Source organism: Urocampus carinirostris, chromosome 12 (genome assembly GCF_059441175.1).
Source record: "Urocampus carinirostris isolate Australia breed hairy pipefish chromosome 12, RoL_Ucar_1.0, whole genome shotgun sequence".
Taxonomy (NCBI): domain Eukaryota; kingdom Metazoa; phylum Chordata; class Actinopteri; order Syngnathiformes; family Syngnathidae; genus Urocampus; species Urocampus carinirostris.
Window position 1 is genome coordinate 7,887,399 of NC_142360.1, and position 20,231 is coordinate 7,907,629.

A 20,231-nucleotide genomic window follows, 5' to 3' on the forward strand; every position below is an offset into this window, starting at 1 on the left:
GTGTCCAATCTGTCCCCAACTGTTTTTCTTACTCGTAGAGTTGTGTTTAGTTTCATTGTGTTTTAAAGGGAGCCACAATAACTATTGGAATGCTAGATATTGAACCGATAAGGGGCAAATATAACATCAGAGCTTTTGGCCTGATAAAAAACTAAGACGCTTGTGGGGCCACGGTATGATATTCAATCTCCCGAAGCTACTTGTTAGAAAGATTTTTGGAGAATATTTTCTCTTATAAGTATGTGTTAACAATGCCCAACTGAGTTAAAAGAGCCTTTAAAATGTATTTCCCACTGCGCTTATCTTCTTTTATCTTTTAGCAAGCCTGTTTGGGAAGGAGGGTGGGGTGACTCGTCACTGGAGTTTTTTGTTTGTGTAGCATTAAAATGGTGAAACTATAATATACAGTCCAAACGCCAACCCAAACCCCCAAAAAGTTTATTTGTTCAAGCGCGTCTAAAAAATGCCCGTGCTTGTAGGTGCAACACAGGGAGCTTGGCCCACAGGCTGCAATGATGAGAGAAGCCAGAGGATGGTGTCAGCGATTAAGAAAGTTCCAAATTCCGTACCGCACCTTTAATAAGAAAACTGCGAGCATACAAATAAGTACACAAAACACCACGGTGACGTCTTGAAACATTTCTTCTAGAGAAATTAGTCCATGTTTTATCAACATTATTCGTATACAGCAATTCATAACAGGAGCAAAACAGGAGGTTTGAAAGTATGTAGTTCATTCAGTATTTACAACATACTCACTATATTTTGACTTTTGCACCCACAAATGAAGTCCTCAATTTATACATCCGAATTGAACAGCAATGGTTGTTATCCTTCAAAAACGCTACACATTTCTCATTGTGTCCTCTCCATAAATGTCAGGTCGCTGGAGTTTCCTTTAATCCACGCGGAAAAATGACCAGCAAACACAATTCGGGCCATCACTGAAGCAACCTACAATGACAAACACACAAAAAAATCACATTTGTGTGACGCAGCCCTCATTCTTGTTTTCTTTTGTGCCCTTGTAATGCTATTATGAATTGTCACATGACCTGAAAACACGTCACCTAAGAAAATTGGGGGGCAGGTGTGAACGGTGCAGCTGAAAACATCACCCTCCACCACTCTTAACCTCCCCTTTCACCACGCCCCGTTCCCTGTTTATCCTACCTAATGAGTTTGTCCTGAACAGGTCTTTCAATAGGCCGGATAAAGAGAGGGAAAAAAAGCATAAGGGCTCCTTGAACTCAGTTGGGTATTGTTAACTTATACTTACTGACTTAAGTAAATATTTAACTGTCTGACTTTTTTTAAGGTCACCTCAAACAATGCACCCCGCCTTTAAAATCCAGTGAGGGTCGTACAAAGACAAGATTGAGTTTCGTTCTTAAATTTGCGCCTGCAGCTTTTAATCCGGTGTGCTCTGTAGTCCAGAATTTACAGTACGTTCCCCATTAGAAATGTTTTTTGTCTTTTTAAAAAGTACTGTATGGCAAACATTTTTGTAATGCGTGTTTTGTTTTTCTTGTTTCTTGTTTTCCTTTGGTTTGTCAGATTCCGGTCCAACTATTGATTAAAAAGTTGGATGACCACGTTATAGCGTGTGGTTACGCTATATATTTTTACCGAGGGGGGGGCACAAAGGGACACTTGACAATAGTGACCCCAAAACAACAACCAAATTATTAATAGTACCGTATTTGTGTACCGTATTTTCCGCACTATAAGGCGCACCGGGTTATAGGGCGCACCCCGAAAAAATAGTTTTTGGTCCAATTTTTGACATAGATAAGACGCACCGGCTTATAAGGCGCTACAATGGGAACGTGGACAAAACAGTCAGATAGTTAAGTCCAACTGATTACCCCCTTAGCATTCCCAAAGCTTGCAAAGACGCAAATACGTGTCGAGAACGGTGTCCGTACGATGTCACTCAAATGCATCGTTCCATCATTCGGAAGGTTAAAGTCTTGGGATTCAAGAAATGCCACACATTTCTTAGTTTCTATTTTCTTTTTCGCTCGCAACTTTACTGTGCATATGACAATAAACACTTGGAATTGAGTTGAATTTAAAAATAGACACTCCATTACATCCATTATCTGCACCGCTTATCACAGAAACATCGAGTTCAGTCTGAAACAAGATACAGGGACAATATAAAACCCGAAGTAGCTCACCGAAGTCGTTGTGTTCATAATAATGTGCAGCCAATGTCCTCTTATATCCGTGAGGGTAGTAAATCCAGGAGAATAAAATAATTTCAAATACAGAATAGAAAAAAATGCTTTCTCTATGCCGTCAGCCACGTGCCATAAACATTCATCTTTTTTGGCCAATTGCAGGCTTTGTGTTGCCGTTTAAGCCAATGCCAGCCTGTAAATGATAAAGAGGATCCGCCTCTTGACCTCCGAATAACTTTAGCCAATAGTGATCGATTCAAATGATGATTGACACATTGGTTAGCCAATGAAACGCCGGTAAATAAATCCCAGCATACACCGTTGTTTTGGCCAATTGCAGGCTTTGTGTTGCCGTTTAAGCCAATGCCAGCCTGTAAATGATAAAAAGGATCCGCCCCTTGACCTCCGAATAACTTTAGCCAATAGTGATTGATTCAAATGATGATTGACACATTGGTTAGCCAATGAAACGCCGGTAAATAAATCCAAGCATACACCGCGTACTACTTGGCGTTCGGGGGAAAATCGAGTCGGCGGCTGCAAGTTAGTTGGAAAACTTTGCAATTTTAAAATTGATCCATAAATAAGGCGCACTGTATTATAAGGCGCATGGTCAGCTTTTGAAAAAAATAAAGGCTTTTAGGTGCGCCTTATAGTGCGGAAAATACGGTATTTCGCACACTGGGTACTGGGTAACGCGCAAACGTAATTTTTTTATTTTAAATTAAAGGCATACAATTTCGTTTGCCTTTTTCGCAGCTCAAACTAAGCATTCTTAGTGACAAAGTTGTTGAATGCATGCGGCTATGATCAAAATAATGTATTAACAAAGTAAACACAATACTTACATAAAATTTACAATGTATTTATTTATTTAATCGTCGTGCTTTTTTTTTTTGCTTTTATTTTTATCTTCAGGATGACTTTTTGTTTTGCTCCATTCGTCTCTGGTACCATGACTAGAAATAGTGAGATGCTTTACTGAAATCTAGTGCCTTTTTGTATGTCATGTATATCCCTGGTTCTTAACTCGTCTGACTACAGGACCCACCATCGCAACCTTATTACAAGCCACAACCCAAATCAAGAACGAATTTCCACTTCTCAAATTTATTGAATGAAAGGATTGTGCGGTTTAAACCAGAGATAGTAGAGTATATTCCTCGTTAAAGCCCAAATTATGTCACTCCGTTGTCTGATACAAGCGAGGGCCAGTCATACACGGTAGAGCGTGGCGTCAGGATCCCGGAAGAACATGGCGCCAATCTAAGAAGGGATTCCACAGTGAAAAAGAAATACAAATTTCTGGACCTTTAATTTTTTTATATATAATAATTAACATTGGTATGATAGTTCATGTATTTTTGCCCAGTATTCAAATAAATTTTCCTTTTACTGGATGAAAGTTTTTTTTTGTACCACTAGGAAGCACTAATAATACAAATAATACATTGCTGGAATTGTAATTAAATCCAAGATAATAAAATCTATCGGAACTTTTTGTTATTATTTAGGTACAAAAAAATGCTCGTTCTACATGAACAAATACGGTACTCTTATATACAACAATCCTGATGGGCCATATGTAGGTTGTGAGCCATAGATCAACAACCCCCTGCTCTGCATGATCACCCTCTCTGTCGTGATTGTCTCAAGGAATTTTCAGGGGTAGAAAATCATTTTCTGAGTTCCCTCTCTTCCAGTTGGAGCTGTCCTTGAGCTAAGGAGATCCAAGCCATTTCAGCAGGCCCAGAGACTCTGGCTGCCGACCGGCCGTGCATGCCTGGGAGAAATCAACCCTCCTGGCTCTTTGTCCTCAGCCTCCAATTTCTCGGAATCCCACCGGCCTCACCCGCAACGCCGCCACCCCGTCATCCCCGACACGGTCAAACTGCCCCCGGGCGTCCTCGCCCACCCCGCAAGCTCGGCTCAAAGAAGGGCTTCTTGCCCCCACAGCAAGCGTTCTTCTCACTACTTAGTGAGGAGAAGGGAACAACCGGGCCGGCGTAAAGACAGCACGCAGTCTCTGTATATCGACAGGCCTGAGTGTGACCTCGCGGGTCATTTCTCTTCCTGCCCTCCTTCTGCTTCCTCTTCTTCAGCCTCCATCTCCTGGACGGCACAGTGTCCTCCCGGCCAGCCAGCTTCGGAGGGCGGTACACATTCTTTTGACCCCGACATACCTTACATGGATGATGATGTCTGATCAGTGTTTGTTGAAGGGGGGATCTACGAGGATTACAATCGCTAGGGATTCGTTGACAGTCATGCCGCCATGCACCTTTTTTGTACTGTATATTTTTTTGCGGGTTGGTTAAGCCTCTTAATGGTGGACTAGCGAATGTTTTCTCCCCCCATCATTCATGCTAATTTAAAATCTCCCATGCACTTTGTAATTTCTCGGTTCTCGGAGCAAAAATATGCTCACTAAGCTTGTGCCTTAATAGAAACGTTGGGTTTATTGTCTCGTGATTAACATGTCCAGACAGAAAACATTGTTGCAACCATCTGATAATGTCAGAATGTAGAAAATGAATGGACGGTTCCTCACCTGTGTTAAAGCTCACCCCATTTTTTCAAGTGTTAGAGGGAGAGCATGATTTGTACGAAACTTGGAATTTTACAGGTGTTCCGCTTCTCAACCCGCTGGACAACACACATAAGATAGGAAGTGGGAGCAGCAAACGCCACTTTTTCCTTCAAGATGAAAACGCCAAGAGGAAAGAGACACGCCATGATGTCTTTTTCCTCACTTTTCTACGCTGAACGTTGTGAGGCCAACTTTGTTTTTATACTAATGTTCCCCTCTGACTGCTGTTGAGTGATCGCCTTGGAATCGTGTCATTTGAGAACAGAATGTCTATGGTTGGGACTGAATGCTGTCAAGAGTAAAAGCGAAATGTATTAACGTGACAATACAGAACACAATGCTTGTAACTTTTCCCCTTAATGTTGTGTTTTTATCCGTCTCGATCGGCGTTGGTGAACCCCGGGTTAAGGCGTCCCTAGCTTTTGACGTTACAAGGTGCAGGGTTAGTACAGGTGCTTGGAATCCTTAAAAAGGTTTCACTTTTAATGCTGTATTTTCAAGGTCAGGAATTGCTTGAATTTTGACTAAAGTGCTTGAAAATGCTTGAAATTGTTGCCATTGCCATGTTTCTTGGCAGTCTTACTATAGACCACGCAATAAATGAAGAAAACTTGAGTGAAAATGACGCCGACATGCCTGCCCTGGTGGCTTGTCATTACTGCGAAGTCATGTGAAACGTTACCGCCACATACTAGGCGCTCCCAGGGGGACAGCTCTATTTAGAAAACCGTCTCTGTTGGCTCAGCTCACTGAGCTCCTTTGCTCATTTTTTTTGTAATGATATCATTAACGAAACATTATGCACCAAATAATTCAAAAAAATATTTCAAGTTTTGCAGAGATCCTGAAAAACACATAAAATTTTGATTCAGATATTCACAGGTCTACAAAAACAAAATTTGTAAAATACGAAAAATGTTCAGCTTTTTACACACTGAACAGATTTAAAGTACAACAGCACCACAAAATCCATAAAATGCAAAACAATAAAATACAATTACAAATAGTTAGTTTGCGGTGCTATAAATAAATGATAAAATACAAAAAAATGACTATTTACAATTCTATTTCTACCAATTTAGTAGGAGATCCTTGAAAAACATGTGAAATATATATACAGTATTAAAATAAGTAAAGATAAAAGCAAAAGATCAGCATTCCTTAAGATTAAAAGTTGGAATGCACTCCTCTTTAGAGCCATCAATATCATTAAAATGAGTCCAAATTTGGCTAATTTTTTTAGTTTTTATATACATACAGTACTTTTACCTTGTTGTCCTCCGTATATTACCCAACACTTACAGAGTTCTTTCTATGTTTGTAAACAAGTGTGAGGTAGCTAATTGTTGAGACCGAACGGCAAAATTAATGTCTGTATATAGCAGCCCATTGACACAGCAAGATCATAGATAGCACAAAGTATGTGCTAGCAGCAAGATTGCGACTTTATTTTAGTCATCAAAGTCAACAAAAAAAGAGTGTGCTTTTGGATCAGCGCTGGATTTCCTCCTTTGAAGGTACTGGAAAAAATTACCTTAAAAGTGCTCGAAATTGGGCATAAAAATGGTATGCGAGCCCTAAATCTGGAATGAAATGTTTCTTTCGGCCCCTCGTTAAAGCATTTCTCCCATCATTAATCATCAAAATCCTTCGCATGTCCTAAAGCTGACCAAATTTAAACTTTTCAGTGTTTGTGCATTTGACAAGTTGCATATCCAAGATGCAAGTCTGCTATTGGTCAACGTCATATCAGATGCTTGTTATTGGTTTGTGGCACAGCATCATGCAACTAGTGGGTGGGTGGATCCCTTAACCAGCAAGGTTGTAGGGGCCCCATTTCCTGTGGTGTGTCTTGGCCAAGTACAGCCTGGTGGCGCCCATCCCTCTCCAGATCAAAATACAGTTATAGACTTGGCTGAATTACTGTGCAAGCCGCCTTCTCTCGTCATTCAATCTTAATCTCGTATGTTTCGTAAAGACTTTGCAAGTTATTTTGAAACAATACACTATTTTTGTACTTTATTTATCAGGCATGTGTGCCAAGACTTGCAGTGAAGCTATATGTAGAAGCAAAACACGATAACTGTGAAAACAAACATTTGATTATAAAGAAATTGCTAAACTTCAGACGCACTGTTGCCCTCGCTACAGAATATGGCCATGAATAGTCAACAATCAAGTCAAATATTAACAATATGGAGGTGATTTAACAAATGAAGTATTTTAAGGGCCTGATAATCAGCACAAATTGAAGTTTTGATTTTTATCCGGTGTGTCCCGTCCCTCTGCATCCACCCACTAACTCAACTGTACCAGCTCATTTCACATCACACTAAAGGTGAAAACATTTTCATTTTCCTTTCTAGTATGTTATTTAATGAAATATAAGTATTACCAACTATATATTGTTGTTTAATGTTTTTATCTGGGGTACAAGGGGTTTGGGAACAAATAAGCTATTTACAATGGGCTTTATCCCCTTCCAACGACAATTTCACTTTACAATCCCCACCTCAGAAGGGAATAATGATTAACTCACAAAAATATGTTTTCCAGCAATAGAAAGTGAAAAGGCTTTCCATGTGGAGCTAAAATGTGCAAAGTGGATAGAATCTTTTTAATACCATAAATTATTTTACCACACAAATAGTAAAAACATTAAAAAGACGATTGTCTTATTAGTTCAAATCTGACAATGTAATTGTTACAGACAATAAATGAGAGGCTCCTGGCTCCAGGCCACACTTTCAGTACGGAAAATCACGTGATACAAACAGGTAAAATTGAGTTTGCCCACCCACGGACACCCTCTCCCCAGAGTGGTTACGGCAGTCTGGACAGCGCATATGTTATCTCATTCACATTGTATTAATAAAAAGTAAAAAGGTAGGAAAAAATAAAAGAAGGAAAAATAGAGAACAAAATGGGCAGCACGGCAGCGCAGTGGTTAGCGCGTGTGCAGCACAGTTCTGAGGTCATGAGATCGGACCTACCTGTGTGGAGTATGCATGTTCTCCCCGTGCTTGCATAGGTTCCCTCCCACATTCCAGAAACTTGCATGTCAGGTAAACTGGCCAGTTCCAATTGTCCCTAGTTGGAATGAGAGAGTGAATGGTTGTCTGTCTCTGTGTGCCCTGCTCTGTGGGCTGGCAACCAGTTCAGGGTGTCCCCTGCCCACTGCCCGAGGACGGCTTTAAAACTTTAAAGAAAGCTAGAAACAAAGAAAATAAAATGTTTTGGGGGTCTGTTCGATCAGTATATTACCAATAATAATGTAATAATATGGATACAATTAACATATTTGTTTTAATGCATTATTATACTAAATTATAGCACTCGTTTTTACACAATCCAGTTATCATTTAACATATTCGAACTTTTAACCTTTAATACTGAGCAACTTTAAAGTAAAGCAACAGGAATCCCTGTTTGACAGAAAATGTCGTTTACAAATATTGACTTCAGTGCCACAACGAATAAACAACGAAATACAAGAATAAACTCTACCGTTTTAAAAAAGCTAACTGTTAAACACATCCCCGAACAACACTGGAATTATACATTCAAGCATTTAAATATGATGAAAAACGCTATCTTGAATGTAAAAAGTTAAACAAAAATGTGAACAACACAGTGTCAGAAATACTCCACTGCCTCAAAATGGTTCAGTCCATTTGATTCCTTGCACCGCTCTCACCTTGCTCCACTTTTGCTCGGCTAGTGTTACTTGCGGTATTGCGGCGGGGTCTGTGGAGGTGCCAGTGTATTTCTCTGAAAGTAGGCAATTATGGAAGCCCAACAGTGCCATAATTCAATTTTAGAAAAAGCATTCATTTCATATAACATTGCCTTAAAACGAACATTAAATTGATAGAAACGTTCTGGGATTCCAGTTGTTTTTTTAAAGTTGCTTAGTATAAAAAGGTTAAAAGTTTAAATAAGTTAAAAGTTTCCTCGATTGTGAAAAAATAAAGGCTATAACACTTTAGTAGAATAATAGATTAAAAAATATGAATCAATTTCATGCATGGTATTTTATCTCATCTCATCAGCCGTACCGCTTATCTTCATTAGGGTCGCGGGGGGGCTGGAGCCCATCCCAGCCATCTCCGGGCAGTGGGCAGGGGACACCCTGAACTGGTTGCCAGCCAATCGCAGGGCACACAGGGACAGACAACTCATTCGCTCATTCAAACCTAGGGACAATTTGGACCGGCCAATTCACCTGAAATGCATGTTTTCGGAACGTGGGAGGAAACCGGAGTGCCCGGAGGAAACCCACACGGGCAGAACATACAAACTCCGCACAGGAAGTCTGGAGCTGGATTTGAACCCACGACAGGTTCCCATGACTTGAACTGTGCCGCACAAGCTGCCCTGGTATTCTATCATTATTGATAATATACTGATCAAAAGTACCACAAAAAAGTCTTATTTTTATTTTTTAAATTGCTTTACTTATTTTTTCTTCATTATGTTTTTCTCCCTTTTTCCTCTTTTTTTCCTGTTTGATCTTCTTCTTTTTTTCATTGTTGTCTTTTTTGCTTTATTTTCCTCGTTTTAAGAACGTTTGTACATAATATTACATAATACGTAGAAATACATTGATTAAAGCATCAAAAACAATCTGAAGAGCTGCCTGTGAGCCAAAAGAGCTGGCTGTTGTAGTCAACCGAGCCATAAGAGACTCTAAAAAGAGACGGAATTCCCATCACAACAACCAATGCTGGGAGGGTTGCTATGGGGACTGACGCACACACTGTATGCTGTAGAGGGCACGAGAGTCCACGCTCGTGTCTGCTGAAATACACAATGTAAATGGGCTCGCGTATGCGCTTCGCAGACTGCAGTCAGTACTACATCCACTTTTCTTTGGGTGCCACTGCCCACACCTAGAACCCCAAAGAGTGGGATGACACGTCATACAAACAAACGACAGTAACTACATGATGAAGGTGCTGTATCTGAGTAAAATCAGGAAGCTTCTCCTGTCTTTAGTAACCATTCAACAAGAACAATCTGCTTCATGTGGTGGAGCAAACCACCTGCCAAAATAACGGCTTGGAAAGGGATGGGCGCCACCAGGTTGTACTTGCCCAAGACACACAACAGGAAGATCTGTCAACCGTGAACTCAACTATATAACGTTTCATTTCCATTGTTATCATAATTATTTATGAGTCCCTTTGTCAGGTATATTGCGTTCAAATGTGTCGCAGCATACACTTTTTGTCTTCCTCTCGCCGCTCTCAAGTGACGTCATCCAAACGCGACGTCCTGTTTGCCGTCATGGCTTCAAGATTAGAAATCAACTTCGTCCGTTTATTGTCTCGTTGTGAGTCATTAGCTTCGGAAAAAAGGGGTGAAGCTGAATGGAGGCTGGGCAAGGTAAACGGGGTCGGTATAGAACGTAATTTGTGGTTTGGTTAACGCTTTTGTTTGTCAAATTCACCACAAGTGCTGTTAGCTTGTCGGTAGTTAGCATCTCTGTTAGCCACGTTGTCACTGAAACATCTGCCATCGATTGTAATGAATGAATGGCCTAAATAATTTATTACCTGGTGGAATTTTAAATTTACGCATCCCCTGACGCATTTTTATGAAAATGTTTATTCTGAATTTTCTTTACCTACATTATCTATGTCTAGTTTTGGGGTTCTTTATAATTACATTTACGAAAAATATTTAGATCATTTGCAGACGGTACCTTTGTACAGTTCATTACGTCTTAATTCAATTTCAAGTTAACGACCATGTATTAAAGCTGTTTTTGTCCTTCTAAATCAAACATTAAGGTGTTCTTGTTTGACTTTCTAGTATGTTGGTGCCTTGGAGGAGATGTTGGTGGCTCTGAGGAAAAGCATAAGGTGAAGCAATCGCTCTGAACTCATTTGTAATCATTTTCAGTTTCATCGAAAGCTTAAAAAGTGCAGATTTGCATGCAGAAAAGGTTCCCTGGCAGATTTCTTTTCAATGCATAGAACAGATTTAGGTACAAACACATTTCCATTTGTAGTCCTTCAGAGGAATACTAAATCAGTATAGTGACAGCAACGTTATACATCACTGATTGAAAACAAATATAAAACATATAAACATTGGCTAAGAAAATCAAATTCACAAGGATCACATTCAAAGTAATCATTTTCAAAAAACAAGAGTCTTCTCTACATTTATAGGTCATATATTATTTAATGATTACACATGCCTCCATGCCTCAACATTTATTAGACTTCTTGTGTCGAGTTGGTGTTCCTCAAATAGTTTTTTTTTCTTCCAAAATCTGTGTTTTGTAAATTTGATGTCAATTAAACGCATTACACCCGTTTATGGTAGTCAAATACATTACTTCAACAGTCAAAACCATTAAATACATCATTACGAATTATATTAATAATAAATTGTATTATTACAAACGCAGCGGTTAGCGCGTGTGCGGCACAGTTCTGAGGTCGTGAGATCAAACCTTCCTGTGTGGAGTTAGCATGTTCTCCCTGTGTTTGCGTGGGTTTCCTCCCAGATTCCAAAAACATGCTTGTCAGGTTAATTGGCCGGTCCCAATTGTCCCTAGGTGTGAATGAGCAAATCATTGTATGTCTCTGTGTGCCCTGAGACTGGCTGGAAACCAGTTCAGGGTGTCCCCTGCCCACTGCCTGAAGACAGTTGGGATGGGCTCCAGCACCCCCGCAACCCTACTGAGGATAAGCGGTGCAGATAAGGGACGGATTGATGTATTATTACATATATTAAATACATGACTTCAATGACTTAATATACTCTCAAAGTTGCAAAAATGTCAGTTGAGTTTAGTAGATATCCCGCTTTTTTAGTTAATACAGTAAAGGAAAGTGTTTATTTCGGTAGGGGTGGTTAGATTGAAAAAAATGTAACTTTTCAAGTGTTGACATTAAAAAGATGAAAGACAGAATAACACTGCAGTGAACTATGATCCATTTGTGGCAACAATTAGTCTGTGTTTTTATTTTATTCTTTGTGAGTCAATTGACTTTTTAAGTGGGCTGTTTTGTTAGTCGAAAATGGCAGATCATGGCAATCAGTAGTTAAAGTAACCATTTTTTTGCCAACACAAATATATTAATTCATATACTTTCTCCCCTTTTTTTAATCAGCAAACCCACGCCAGAAGTGCTGACCGAATACACAAGAAAGGTGGATTTTCTCAAAGGCCTTCTACAAGCGGAGAAGCTGGTCAGTGGAATTGTTCCAACACTTTATAACTGATTGTTTCTACCAACAGCTGATATAATCCTGCTTCCGGAGACTGATAAATGTGAATTTCATGTAACCAAAATAATACAAATACCAAAAAAAGTCAAATAAAAACACACATAAAATTTATTTTGTTATTTTTGTTTAGAATTTCAGTTCATCATGGTGCTAAAATACAGAAAACAAGAAAAATATATCACTTATTCTTATACAGTTTCATTATTTTAGCTGTACACATTTTTACCAAGAATAAAAATACAATAATATACAAATAATGAGTACAAAACAAAAATGTAAATTACATTTTGCCTATGTCTAGTACAGTATACGAACACATTGTGTCGCAATTTTTAAAGACTTGTCAGGGGACTTGGTCAGACAGCTGTCGATCTTAATCAACGAGCTATAAATTTTAAATAAATCAGCTTTCACGCTAGAACACAGTGAATTTAAAACAGACAGAAACATTTAATCACTATTTAGCTTAAAAAAATATCTACCATCGGACATGTTGGATAATATTTTCTGTTTCGTATATGTTTTCTAGTTTACTTGGACAAAACATGTTTAAATTGTAGGAAATTGTTCTTTTTTCTAATAATACTTCGCTCACATTATGATGAGGTAGAGAGAAGAAAAGACGAATTTGTGTTTTTTCTTCTGTTAAAAAAATCTAATATATTCTGAAGCACTGTGTAGTTCTCAATTCCTCTCACCCAATACTTAAATTGTTTTTGTCAATAATAACTATAAGTGGTAAGATCTCTGGTGCCTCACATATATTTTGAAGGGATAGAGGAGGAACGACCAAGTTTTACTTCTATGGTAAAATCAAAATTCATTCAGAAGAACTTTTTAGTTCTCAATCCCTCCAATTGATTATTAACTTTTTGTCAATGACAACTAATAATTGGTAAGCTCTCCGGTGCCTGGCACATGTTATGAAGAGGTAGAGAGGTTGTGATTTTTACTTCTATGGTAAAATCCAAATATATTTTGAAGAGCTCTTTAGTTCTCCATCCTTCTCAATCAATACTTAGTTTGTCAATAACAATCATAATTGGCCAGATCTTTGGTGCCTTACACATACTTTGAAGAGGTATAGAGGAGAAACGACCAAGTTTGTAGTTTTCCTCCAACAGAAAATCCGAACATTTTCTAATGAGGAACATTATTGCTTTAAATCTTTCTAACAAGTAGTGCCGGCTGATGGAATGTTATAGCGTGGCGTCAATTGATTGTTTTTTTTTTGTATTGGTCCGCTAACTGTGATGTCCTATTCGGCCGTTACAATTATCATGCATCCCTAATGATGTCATTGGTGAATAATGCCTTATTGTGTGTTTGAAATTGATATCTCTTGTGCTTCCCGTGGCAGTCCTCGCCAACAGAGAAGTCCCTAGCCAATCAATTTTTGGCCCCCGGTCGAACGCCAACAATCGCCAACGAGAGGATGGCCGCCACCAAAACGGTTCACTTGCAGGCTAAGGCTCGATGCACGGCCGAGATGAGAGATGAGCTTCTTGGCACGGTGAGAAAGGCTGCGGTATTGAAGTCTCAAGTTTCAAAGGATCGTTTACTAATATTCTGGCTTTTTCTCATTACAGGATTTTTCTAATCAAGGTAAGGCTTGACGTGATTAAGATTAGACGTACGACCGGGCCGATAAAATCCCGCCCAGCCCGGTCCGCGGGTATTAAAGCCCGAATCAGCCTGAGCCCAACAAATTAACTTAATTTGAGGGACCGAGTCTGAAGCAAACCCGAATTTTCATATTTTTATTTGTGAGGAGGAGGGCATCTCGCTCACTGAGTTTTTTTTTCTAATAATTCACCCATAGGTGTTATTAGTTTAGGATCTGAGCAATGGATTCCGTTAGAGATCGGCCCATATGGGTTTTTCAGGGCCACTACCGATACCAATCATTAGTGTTAAGAGGCCGATAACCGATAGCTGGCGCCGATATTCTTTTGCTGCTAAGCATAATACATTTTTAAAAAATGCAATAAGAAACAGATAATATTTGTTATGAATTCAAATTAAACTTTAATAGAGCTCAACCTTTTTCAATTAAAATTTTAACACAACTAACATGGCTAATCTTTCACTAAAACTAAGTGCTGGAAATGAAATTAGGCTAAGCAGACACTTGTATAAAGGTACATAAAAAAACTAAACAGCTCCCTATTTTCATTTTACAAAAAAATAAATAAAAACTGCACTAAAACTTCAATAACTTAAGACGAAAAGTGCAAAAATCAACAGAGCTCGCAAATTGAAAATTGTGGGCACTCCTGTTTTAGAGCCAGATGAACTAATGTTATAGTAAGAGCTTATCACTTCCACTGTAGCGTGCTTTTTATGCTCTTTCTCAATTACAGACACACACTTATTAGAATTTCAATAGTATCAGCGGCTTGATTCACACTCAAGCATGTCAGGGAGTTAGAGGTGCCGCTGTTTGCAGTGTCGGAAAAAAGATAGGAAAAGAAAAAGATGTGCGCCAAGGGTGAATAATTTTAAAAAATAAAAGTCAGCGAGAGAAGCCCAGCCCGTAGCAAACCCGAAGTAATGATTGACATTTTAGACCCAACCTGAATTTCTCCGGGGTCGGGCTCGGGCTTAAGATCTTACCTCTAATTAAGATATATCACTATCAGTCATGGTAATTTCTCGCCTTTCGGAGGAATTCACAAATTTAAAATAAAAAAGGGAGACCTACAGGAATTTTATAGATTCAAGGAGAATTTTTTTTAGGTGGGGAGTGTGCTATTGTGAGATTTCCCAGAGTGAATTTGGGGTTTGAGGAGGGTGTGTTTGAATTTAAATGAGTGCAGTTTGCTCAGGGAGGAGTATTGTATTTTTTTTGTGTCTAACGCATATTAGATTTTATCACATTATCACACTTAGGAAGTCGTCCTCATAGATTTTTTTTTTTTTAATGCAAAAAAAAAAAAAGCATCATGAGGGAAACAAGTCTTTGCTTGAATTTGAATGTTGTGTTTTCAAGGTCAGGAAAATGCTTGAATTTTGGGTGAAGTGCTTAAAAATGCTTGAAATGTTTGCCATTTCCATGCTTCAGACAGCCTGACTCTTAACAATTCTAAAAATCAATAATTTTTTTTAAATGTGAAAATGACGCTGACACGCCTGCTCTAGTTTTTTTTTGTCATTGCGGTTGTCGTAATGTGAAGCATTACCGCCCCGTACTGGTCGCACCCAAGAGGACAGTTCTATTTATAAAACCGGCTCTTTTGGCTCTGCTGCCAAGCGGCTCTTAAGATTTTTGAAAAACATTTTGTATAAATAATAAAAACACTTTATGGACTAAATTGTTTAATAATTAGTCATTTCATATGTTTTAAAGGGGATCCCTGAAAAACACTTGAAGTATAAATTATAATGTTCACAGATATACAAAAAAACTTTTTACACACTAAACAGTTTTAAAGTCGAACAACTACGCAAAATCCCTGAAAATGCAAAACAATAAAAAATAAAGATATAAACTCATTCATGCAATAAATAAATTATAAAATGCAAAAAATATTAAGATCCCCCGAAAAACTCGCAAAAAATATAAATTAAAATAAGAAGCAAAAAAAAAATTATAGTCTCTAAGATTGAAAGATTGTATGCACTCTTCTCCGGAGCAATCAATATCATTAAAATGAGTCCAAATTGGTTTATTTTTATGCTTTTTATACATACAGTACTTTCTTTCCTTTTCGGTCTTCCGTATTGAAATCCATTACTACCCAACACCTATAGAGCTTTTGCCAGTTTTGTCAACAAGTATTGAAGCTGTGCGTGCATTGTTGAAGCAGAATTCATGCAGTTTATTGCAGCCCGTTGAGGCAAAAATATTGTAAATCATGCACAGGAAGAGCTCAAAAAAGCACAAAGTATGTTCTAGCAGCAAGATAGTGACTTTGTCTTAGTCACAACAACTAAAAAAAACCTTTTGATTGCCGCTGAATTCCTGAAAAATGATTTGTATCATGGCCACATGTATTCCACAACGTTTGTCACTTTTAATGCTTAGTTTGAGTTTAGAACATTTTGAACAAAAACTAATGAACTAATGAAAAATCAGATATGCGCGTTATATATATATAAATGAATACGATATGTCCTCCACACCCTTCTCATGGGTCTAAGTTGTGACCAATTTTCATGCCTTATATTATTTTCATTACATAAATATTAAATAAGTACAATGATTCTAAGGAAAACGATCAGCATTCATCCCTAATAGTAGTAAAGACTGACCTTGTGTTATATTACATAACCCTACCTACCTTTTCTTTCTACAGAAACAGATTTGCGATACAGAAGGTAAAATATTTCATTCCAGTTTTCAAACCTCGAACGAAAAAACCCTTACCGGAGCGTTTTGATTGGCTGCTCAGGGGCGTCCCTCTGGACGAACGGCAGTCCGGGGCAGAGCTAGACGCCATCTTGCAGCAGCAGCACAACCTTCAAGAAAAGATCGCCGAGGATATGCTCAACCTGGCCAGGAACTTGAAAAATAACACGCTGGCTGCACAGAGCATCATCAAGCAGGACAATCAGGTACCACTGCAAAGGGGGGTGGCCAAACTATGCCTGGCAGGCTACATGTTGCCAGTCGCGCTTTTTCGACTGCCCACCAAACAAAATGGTAAAAATGTAATGTATAATAAATGGTAAAAGAAATTAAAAATTTGGATCCGGTGCCACTTTTGTCCTTACTTATCAAGATATTTTATAAATTTAATGCAAAAGTAAACTTTAGAGTATTGCATTTCCAACAGCCTGAAAGAAGGGTCTAGCAAAGCTGGCTAGTCTGAGTGGTGCTTATAGCACTTAACGGCTGAGCCCTGCATTGTGATGGTCGCTGAGTCATTCAGGCATTTCCCATTTCTTTTCAACTGTTCCCTTCTCTACCACTCACATTAGCTTCTAGGCTGTAGGCTATGGCTTACTGCTAGCTGCTATTGTTATAATTTAGCTGCTTCTGCCTTTAGTATTACTTTCCTTCCACATGCTGGTCATGGAAGCAAATATCCCTGAGTTCTGTGACTCAAGCATCTTCAACTTTGTTTTCCACTGTTTCCTTCTCATGCTACTCATCCATAGTATCGTGCTACTCATCCTTATCTATCGAAAGGCATCTCTAACCGTCTTGAAGCTGAGAGCTACTTTTTGTTAATTAGCGGAAAAGTGCCAGTTTTATATGTATTTCTAAATTAAGGCAAGGCAAGTTTATTTGAATAGCACAATTCATTCACAAGGCAATTCAAAGTGCTTTACAGAAATGGCAGACAGGTTAAAAACACACAATAAAAAACATTGAATATTTAAAATGTGGTTTTTAAAATGCATTAAAACCACAGATAAAACATAATAAAATCAATGAATTAAAATAAGGTAAAAGTGAAGAGTGCAGATAGAACCCTTTCAGTTGTATGCACAGTTGAACAGAGCTGTTTTTAGCCTGGACTTAAACATTTTCAGAGTAGACACCTGTCTGGCGTCATCAGGAAGACTAGTCCAGAGTTTAGCTGCATGGAACTGAAACGCAGCTTCACCCTGTTTAGTCCTGGCTCCGAGCACCAGCAGAAGGCCTGTTCCTGAGGTTCTCAGGGTCCGAGATGGTTCATATGGGACCAACATGTCACAGATGTACTTTGGTGCTAGACAGTAAACCTTTGATTCTGGCTGTTCTTGTTCTGTTCTGTTTTTGAGATGGTAAAAGGTTGATGATGTTATGGATTTAATGTGGCCGTTAAAGTTTAGGTCTGAGTCCATTATTACTCCGAGATTTCTAACCTGATTTTTAGCTTTTAGACTAAGTGATTCCAGATGACTGATGACACTTTCTCTGGGTTTTTGTGAGCCAAAGACAATGACTTCAGTCTTGTCTGAGTTTAGCTGGAGAGAGTTGTTTTGCATCCACACAGTGATCTGTTGGAGGCGGTGACAGAGTGAGTTCACAGGCCCATGTTCTCCTGCTTTCAGCGAGATGTAAATCTGAGTGTCATCTGCATAGTAATGGTAGGACACGTTATTACTGCGTAATAACTGGCCCAGGGGCAGCATGTAAAAATTGAACAAGAGGTGTCCCAGGATGGACCCCTGCGGGACACCACAGGTCACTGCCAATTGATATGACACATAGTCTTCGATCTGAACGAAATACTTCCTGTCTTAGAGGTAAGACTGGAACCATTTCAGGGCAGGACCAGAGATGCCTACCCAGTCCTCTAACCTCTGCAACAAGATCACTGTCAAATGCAGCACTCAGATCCAGCAGGACTAAGACTGAGACTTTACTTGCATCAGTGTTCAGACGGATGTCGTTTGTCACCTTGATCAGAGCGGTCTCAGTGCTGTGATGGGGCCTGAAGCCTAACTGGAAATGGTCAAAGCAGTTGCTTATTATAAGAAAATCACTGAGCTGTTGGTAAACAACTCTCTCAAGGACTTTCCCTAAAAACGGCAGGTTTGATATGGGCCGATAGTTATTCAGTACTGTGGCATCCAGACTACTCTTTTTTTTTTTAGGAGAGGCCTACTGACAGCAGTTTTCAAGGCCCTTGGAAATGTTCCAGACCGGTGTGAAATGTTCACTAAATAAGTGAGTTGTGGTAACAAACTGCTCAGCACAGATTTTAGAAATTTAGTGGGCAATTCATCGAGGCAACATGTGGCTGAACTCAGACTGTAGACAGTCTCTTGGACTGTTTTTTCAGTGACAGGTGTGAAATGTGTCAGCTCTAGGTGTGTGGAGGGCTGCAGTGGTAACTGCGTTGTGGGATTTATTGAATGTTTAATGCCCTGAATCTTGTCATTAAAGAATATTGCAAACTCATTGCACTTAGATGTGGAAACTAGTTCCGAGTGTCATGGAACAAGAGGGTTTGTTAACCTGTTAACTGTCGCAAAGAGGACACGAGAGTTGTGACTGCACTTTCCAATCATTTCTGAAAAATACCTCTCTCTTGCTCTACGTAAAATCTGGTTGAACACACACAACTGTTCTTTGTAAATCTCATAATGAATTTGAAGCTTAGACTTGCGCCATCTCTGTTCGGCTCTCCGACAGTCCATCTTCTGTGCCGTGACCGAGTCATCGTTTCTCCATGGTGTCTTCTGCCTATTTTTAACCATTTTGACCTTAACAGGAGCAATGGTGTCCAAAACATTTAGAACACAAGAAGAATATGAGTTCAATAGATCATCAACATTAGAACAGAAGGCGTTTTCAAACCAAATCATTTTCATAAACAGCATACCTGTGCTGTCATTAATGTGTCTGCTCCGAACAGCTGCAGGTCCAGCTGTTGGTTTGGGAGTTACTGACAGTTCAAAGAAGACACAGAAATGATCAGATAAAGCAACATCAACCACATTGACACTTGAAATATGTACCCCCTTAGTCATGAGCAGGTCCAGAGGGTTCCCTCTGCTGTGTGTGGGCTCATTCACATGCTGGATCAAACCAAAGGTTTCAAGGACAGCACAGAGTTCTTTTGCATTTCTGTCACACACAATATCCACATGTACATTCAGATCACTTGTAATGATGATACAGTAAAACTCTGTGCACACAACTGAAAGCAACTCAGTAAAATCATCAATAAAACTTTGACACTGTTGGGGGGCCTGTATATGGTCACATAGAGTATGGAAGGAGCCACATTTAGCTCCATTTTGAAAGATGAAAACACCCCAAGCTGCAGCCTATGGGTAACTATATCATCTCTAAATAATGCACAGACCCCTCCACCTCTTTTGCTTTCCCGTATTTCTGATATGAATGTAAAGTTAACTGGGGTGGATTCAATCAGAACTGCTTTACCCGTCCCACTATCTAGCCATGTCTTAGTTAAAAACATAAAATCAAGATTATGGGCTGAAATAAAATTACTGATTAAAAATGATTTGTTTGTTAAAGATCTGACATTGAGCACAGCAAGATTCAGATTACTTTTAGTGGGACTAGTTGTTGTTGCAGGCTGTGGCTGGCATGGAATGAATACTAAATTTGATGTTGATATGTTTTTTGAAAGATATAACAACTTGGCATGTTATTATTATGTTGTTACTGTGCTACAAATGATTTTACTAGAAAATCATAAACGGCCAGCACTGGTGATCTATTTTCAGAACAGGTCGGCAGGCACCTTAGCTGTGCTTGGGCAACCTGGTGCCCACAGGCACCACATTAGAGACCCCTG

The 20,231-nt window shown here is 39.1% G+C and overlaps 2 protein-coding genes across 6 annotated transcripts in view; both read left to right on the forward strand.

The window, feature by feature from the left end:
• The window catches only part of myo9bl (myosin IXb-like), a 56,401-nt gene extending 51,265 nt beyond the window's left edge, over positions 1 to 5,136 (forward strand). For all 3 annotated transcript variants that reach the window (XM_088348879.1, XM_088348881.1, XM_088348880.1), the window contains one exon: positions 3,890 to 5,136. In XM_088348879.1, the coding sequence (XP_088205005.1) occupies positions 3,890 to 4,392 (503 nt within the window). In that variant the 3' untranslated portion in view covers positions 4,393 to 5,136. The remainder of the gene's footprint in view (positions 1 to 3,889) is intronic.
• Positions 5,137 to 9,995: 4,859 nt separating this feature from the next.
• The window catches only part of use1 (unconventional SNARE in the ER 1 homolog (S. cerevisiae)), a 19,182-nt gene continuing 8,946 nt past the window's right edge, over positions 9,996 to 20,231 (forward strand). The window contains exons 1-7 of one of the 3 annotated variants that reach the window (XM_088350325.1): positions 9,996 to 10,164; positions 10,594 to 10,643; positions 11,907 to 11,985; positions 13,385 to 13,537; positions 13,614 to 13,629; positions 16,323 to 16,344; positions 16,419 to 16,581. In XM_088350325.1, the coding sequence (XP_088206451.1) occupies positions 10,066 to 10,164; positions 10,594 to 10,643; positions 11,907 to 11,985; positions 13,385 to 13,537; positions 13,614 to 13,629; positions 16,323 to 16,344; positions 16,419 to 16,581 (582 nt within the window). In that variant the 5' untranslated portion in view covers positions 9,996 to 10,065. Of the gene's footprint in view, positions 10,174 to 10,593; positions 10,644 to 11,906; positions 11,986 to 13,384; positions 13,538 to 13,613; positions 13,630 to 16,322; positions 16,345 to 16,418; positions 16,582 to 20,231 lie in introns of all 3 variants that reach the window. The other 2 variants (XM_088350324.1, XM_088350323.1) reach the window with 2 other exon arrangements.